This window comes from Trichechus manatus, unplaced genomic scaffold (assembly GCF_000243295.1).
Source record: "Trichechus manatus latirostris isolate Lorelei unplaced genomic scaffold, TriManLat1.0 scaffold00147, whole genome shotgun sequence".
Lineage (NCBI taxonomy): Eukaryota > Metazoa > Chordata > Mammalia > Sirenia > Trichechidae > Trichechus > Trichechus manatus.
The window spans coordinates 2,225,121-2,231,120 of record NW_004444083.1 but is presented as its reverse complement, the minus strand read 5'-3'; the positions used below and the strand labels follow the sequence as shown (position 1 = coordinate 2,231,120).

General features: G+C 46.9%; 1 protein-coding gene across 1 annotated transcript in view; it reads left to right on the top strand.

Annotated features, from left to right (window-relative positions):
• The first annotated feature begins 2,045 nt into the window (after positions 1-2,045).
• DAW1 (dynein assembly factor with WD repeats 1) overlaps positions 2,046-6,000 on the top strand; it is a 50,703-nt gene continuing 46,748 nt past the window's right edge. Inside the window, exon 1 of the mRNA XM_004385818.1 lies at positions 2,046-2,158. Coding sequence (XP_004385875.1) covers positions 2,077-2,158 — 82 coding nt within the window. The 5' untranslated portion in view covers positions 2,046-2,076. The remainder of the gene's footprint in view (positions 2,159-6,000) is intronic.

The window sequence follows — 6,000 nt, the reverse complement described above, 5'->3', positions numbered from 1 at the left end:
ACCTCCACAAGCAGGGGGAGCAGTTATAATTGCAAGTAGGAGGTAAAGATGGACCAAGGATATCCAAGATTGAGAATTTAATACCTTTTTCTCCATCAATCTACAATAAGTCGCTCTTGCATAAGATCCCTCCGGAGTTTAGAATAAACCCTTTTGGTGGAAGAAAAAGCAACCAACCAACCCTGAAGGTAATGGAATTTTAAACGTGAAATGACTGAGAAATCATGAGGTTCACATGAGTTTATCTGAAAGGGGTGAGATGCAGTCTTCTGAATGGGGGCCTGAGGCAGGCATTGCAGGGGATGGAAATTTCAGTCTGTGATGTGAAATCAACAGCCCCCACCCCTGCCCTGCCCTCCCCCGCTACACAGTTGCACTAAAATGAATTGAGGGCTGCGAGAAGGTTGTTCCAGCTTGACAAGGCTTTAGAACAGATGAAGTTGGAGGCTTTCAGGTGGAAGGAATGCCAAGAATAGAGGTCCCGAGCCATGAATCAGCAAGTTGTGGTATGCTAGCACTGAATGAAATAAAAAAAAATCATTTGCTGATGAGTCACTGAGGGTCAGAGGGTGCTTTGGGAGTCTTGCAGTCTTTCTCTCCAGGAGGGAACTGTGCCTCTTTTTTATCCACTGCTTTCAGTGAGAGCCTCAAAGACTAGTGATACAGCTCCATCATTGATGCCACGATCCTTGCTAGGAGGGGCTGGGTTGAACCGGAACTCACCAAACCCAACTATAGCTGGAATCTCTACTCCTTCCCCATCTGCTTCACCTCAGTGCTGAACCTGGGTGCCCCAAGCTAACTTCTTCCCTTCCTCCCTCCCTTCTTTTCTCTTTTCCTTGTTCCTTTTCTCCCTCCATATCTCCCTCTTTCTCTTGTGGAGATCTCCTCCTCTCTTCCCCTCCAGTTATAAGTTGCTGTTAAGTAGACTGATTCATGGAGACCTCTTGTGTATCACAGGAGCACAGTGCTCCTTAGGGCTTTCAATGGCTGATTCTTCAGAAATAGATTGCCAGGCCTTTCTTCCAAGGTACTTCTGGGTGAAATTGAATCTCCAGCTTTTGGGATAGCAACTAAGTGCTTGCATCATCCAGGGTCTCCTCTCTTGCCCTCGGGGGCCTCCTTATCTCTTCCTCGTTATGAGGTTCATTTAAGCTCTCTCAATGCATTTGAGCATGTGAAACCCAATTAGGTCGAGAATTCAAGTTTCTTCTACATCTTTTATGGGTTCCATCCACATCTGAGGATGGGACTGAGCAACCAGTTGACTGTCGCTGACCCTCAGGGGAGATGGTCCAGAATACACAAAGGGTCTGCTTGTGAAGGGAGGGGGCTCAAGTTCACTCACTCAGCTATGGCTAAGCCAGTGTAACCTACCACACTGTTACTGTTAGGTGCTCTGGAGTGGATGTTGACTCACAGCAACCCCATGTGACAGAGCAGAACTGCCCCATAGGGCTTTCAATGGCTGTTTTTTGGAAGTACATTGTTAGGCCTTTCTTTCCAGGCATCTCTGGGAGGAATCAAACCTCCAACCTTTTGCTTAGCAGCATTAACCGTTTGCACCACTAAGGGACTTTGTGTAGGCTATGACATTGAGGTTTCTTTTCATTTATGGGGTCAGGGACAGGGCAGGGGGAGGGGACAGGAATGGTAACTGGAAACGGGTTTTTTCCGCCCACCTCTCTTCTGTGGAGGCACAGTGGGCTAGAGTGCAGGTGGTCCAGGCAGTGACCGCAGGGGGTCCCCTTATGAGGTCAGCCTTAGTGAGGACACAAGCGGCCCCGCCCTGCCCACCCAAGGCACCGTGGGTGGAAGCAGCCTTAGAGGAGTGAGCACTCCTCTCTCGGTGCCCTGGGGTCTCTGGCCACCCCCGCGACCCCTGCTAGCCCACGGAGCCGGCAGCTGCTGCGCCAGCACAGCGCACTCACTGCCCGCGTCCTGGAGCCCCCGCGCGTCCCCGGCCGTCCGCGCCCCCGGCTGCGCGTCCTGACCTCCAGCTCCGCACCCCGCGCCACGGGCACGCGCGGCCCCCGCGCATGCGCACCCGCACCCTGCCGCTGTTGGGCAGTTTCCATGGCTACGAAGCCGCTGGGCGAGGTGTCCGAGAGCGAGAAAATGAAGCTGAAGAGTCTCCTGCTTCGTTATTACCCGCCAGGTACGCAGTCCCCTCCGCCTCCACCTCAGGCCCTGGACGCTGCGCCTGCGGGCGTAGGGGAGCGCGGGGACCCCGTGGTGCGACGGAGACCCCAAGTGGGTTGACACACGTGGTACTTGGGCACCTCCCTTCTTCGGATGCTGGACTCTGAGCCCCAAAACTTTTAAAATGATTCTTTCAGGAGGCTTTAAACTTTTACATTGCTGAGTGGTAATGCGTTCTGGTTACTTAGGAGTGAGAGGGGTGGCGAGGGAGTGGTGGTGATTGATGATGTCCTGGAGATTAGTTTCTGGAAGGGACGACGGCGCCAAGGTCCGCCATTGCTTTTTATTTAAAACACACTAGAAAGACCAAGTCACGGTGTGTCGAGTATGAGAAGAAATATACATATGCAACAAAGCCTATGACATTAGTGATTGCGTTCCAGACTGTACTGTACAGTTTTTAAAACCCCATGGCACGAAGCACAAAATATTGTATGCAGTAGGTCCTCAATAGATGCGCCCGTGGATTGTGCTCCGTGCCAAAGTTCCGTCATCCTTGATTCCAGTAAGTTAACAACTTACGACATAAACTCAGAGTGCTATAGTTTTAGTAGGATATCTTTGCCTAGTCCTCTGTTTTATAGATGAGAACAGTTTGGAGAATAAGTGTGCTCTTCTGGTGTCTTAGTCATCTAGTGCTGCTATAAGAGAAATACCACAGGTGGATGGCTTTAACAAAGAGAAATTCATTTCTTCACAGTAAAGTAGGCTAAAATTCCAAATTGAGAGCATCAGCTCCAGGGGAAGGCTTTCTTTCTCTGTCAGCCTTCTCATCAGCCTTCTCCCAGACTAGGAGCTTCTCTGTGCTGGGACTGGGATCCAAAGGACTTCCTCTGCTCTCGGCACTGATTTCTTGGTGGCATGAGGTCCCCAATCTCTGTTTGATTCCCTTTTATCTCTTGTGGTACAGGCCACACCCTAGGGAAACTCCCTTTACATTGGATCAGGCATGTGACCTTAGTAAGGGTGTTACAATCCCATCCGAATCCTCTTTAATATAAAACTATATTCACAAGATGGAGGACAACCACACAATACTGGGAATCATGCTCTAGCCAAATTGATACAAACATTGTTTGGCGGACATAATTCAATCCCTGACAACTGGCCACCTAGCTGGCTAGTAATAGAAATAGTAATAGAACTCTTGGCTTCTAATTCAGATCTCACATTAAAAATAAGAGGAATATAAAACAAAGAGTCTACAAAACTTGCCACCTAGGAGTAGATAACCAAATACGCTTGCCCAATGAAGAGTTTGGACACAAAGTATCCTAACATTGCAAAGGAAGATGAGATCATTTTGGACGAGTTTGATTTAAGATAACTTTATGAGCGGGGTGGGACTTGAAGAATTTAATGTTGTATGTCTCACAGTTCCTAGCAATGCATCCAGCTGCTTAGCCAACATCTCCACCAAGAAGTCTGGCAGACACAGAGATCATGATTCCTTTCTCCACTCCCATCCTAATCCTGTTCTTTCTCAGATTCTGTCCTGTTAGTAGATGGCATCACTGTCCGTCCAATTTTTCTGGTGGACATCTCCGTCATCCTTGATTTCTCTCTCATGATCATTCACCACCCCTCTGCCCTCTCCTCTATCCAATCCATCAAATTCTCTGGGCTCTACTTCCAAAGTATACTGTGAATCCACCAAATTTTCTCCATTTCCAAGGCACTTGTTTCTACGTCCAACTTTCCCTTTGGATTCCACCACCCTAGTCCAAAATTCCATCACAGATATCACTGTCTCTTTCTGGGCTACTTCAGTGGCTTCTCAGCTGGATTCCCTGTTTTCCTCATCATCCTACCATCTGTGTGTCACTAACATCCAGCAGGATCTGGATTAAACACCTCCAGTAGTTTCCCATCATCTTAGAATAAAATCCACACTCTGGAGGGTTTGACACAGCCTACTCTGCTACTTCTAGAACCTCATTCGTCTACTCTCATTACACCTCAGATTTCTATTCTTTCAAGACTTAGTTGCAGTTGCTATAGAGTTGATTGCTACTCATGGCAATCCCATGTGTGTCAGAAAAGAACTGTGTTCCACAGAGTTTTCAATGGCTGACTTTTTAGAAGTAGTTCACCTGACCTTTCTTCCGAGTTGCCTCTGGGTGGACTCGAACCTCCAAGCTTTTGTTTAGCAGCGAGGGCATTAACCATTTGCACCACCCAGGGACTCCTTCACGACTTAAGAGAGGGCTTTTACTCATTGTTTTCTTTCCAGCTCTAGCTTCCCCTAGACCTTGGAAAGTTTGGCTCCTGTTCTTTGTTTGGTCTCAGTCAATGTCACCTATCAGATGTTCCTTTACCACCTATCTTAGTCATCTAGTGCTGCTATAATAGAAATACCACAAGGGGATGGCTTTAACAAACAGAAGTTTATTTTTTCATAGTCTAGGGGGCTAGAAGTCCTAATTCAGGGTGCCAGCTCCAGGGGAAGGCTTTCTTTCTCTGTCAGCTCTGGAGGAAGGTCCTTGTCATTAATCTTCCCCTGGTCCAGAAGCTTCTCAGCCTAGGTACCCTGAGTCCAGAGGATGCGCTCTGCTCCTGGCACTACTTTCTTGGTGGTATGAGGTCCCCTGTCTCTCTGCTTGCTTTCTCTTTTATAGCTCAAAAGAGATTGACACAAAATACAACCTATTCCTGTAGATTTCATCCTGCCTCATTAACATAACTGCCTCTAAATCTCTAAATCCTGCCTCATTAACATCATAGAGGTAGGATTTACAACACATAGGAATGTCACATCAGATGACAAAGTGATGGACAACCACACAATACTGGGAATCATGGCCTAGCCAAATGGACACACATTTTGGGAGGACACAATTCAATCTGTAACACCACCCATTCTAAAGTAGCCCCTGCCCCTCACTGATTTTACTGTATGCCATTTTGTTTTATTGTTTGTATTATACTTACCATCATTGGAAACTGTATTTGTTGTCTGCATTTTAAATGCCTGCCTCTTTCCCATAGGATGTAAGCAACTCGGAACTGTAACTATATCTCTCATGTTCACAGCTGCATCCTTAGCTCCTAGAAGAGATCCTGGGACATAAGAGGCTGTCAGTGTTTGTGGGGGTGAATTCATGAATAAATGAGTGTGTATGATTAAGGAAGTCAGTCCAGGCATAGAGATTATTGTGAATATACATTTAACACCTCAAGGGATGCTGCTTCTACCTCCCCCAGGAGTGGGCTTGGACAGCAGCTTTCTCCAGTGTGAAGTTCACGTTTGTAGTAAGACACTCATTTTCTCCCTAAAAGAATTCCAATTCAAGACTCTGTATATGAGAAGTGGTATATGGTAAACTTAAAATGACGATTAATAGCCTGCTCTCCGTAATTTTATTTATGCTGTAATTGGACTTAGACCAGTGCTAGTTCCTATGAGTATTCAGCTGGATAAATGAATGTCTTACCTTTATCCCTTTGTTGTGGAGTATGGGTTAAGAACGTGGGCTCTGGGGTCAGAATAACTGTACTTTCACCACGTGAACATTTTACAACATGGGCAACTTATTTTGACTTGTCAAATTGTCGGCCAGATGGTCATAGTAATATTACCCACCTCAGAGATCTAAGGAGCACTGGTGGTGCAATGGTTAAGTGCTCAGCTGCTAGCTGAAAGGTGGGCAGTTTGAACCCACAGGAGAAAAGACCTGGTAATCTGTTCCTGTAAAGATTGCAGTCCAGGATACCCTTCGGGGCAGTTCTACTCTGTCCTATAGGATTGCGACGAGTCAAAATCGACTTGACAGCACACCACTACAACAACAGAGGTCT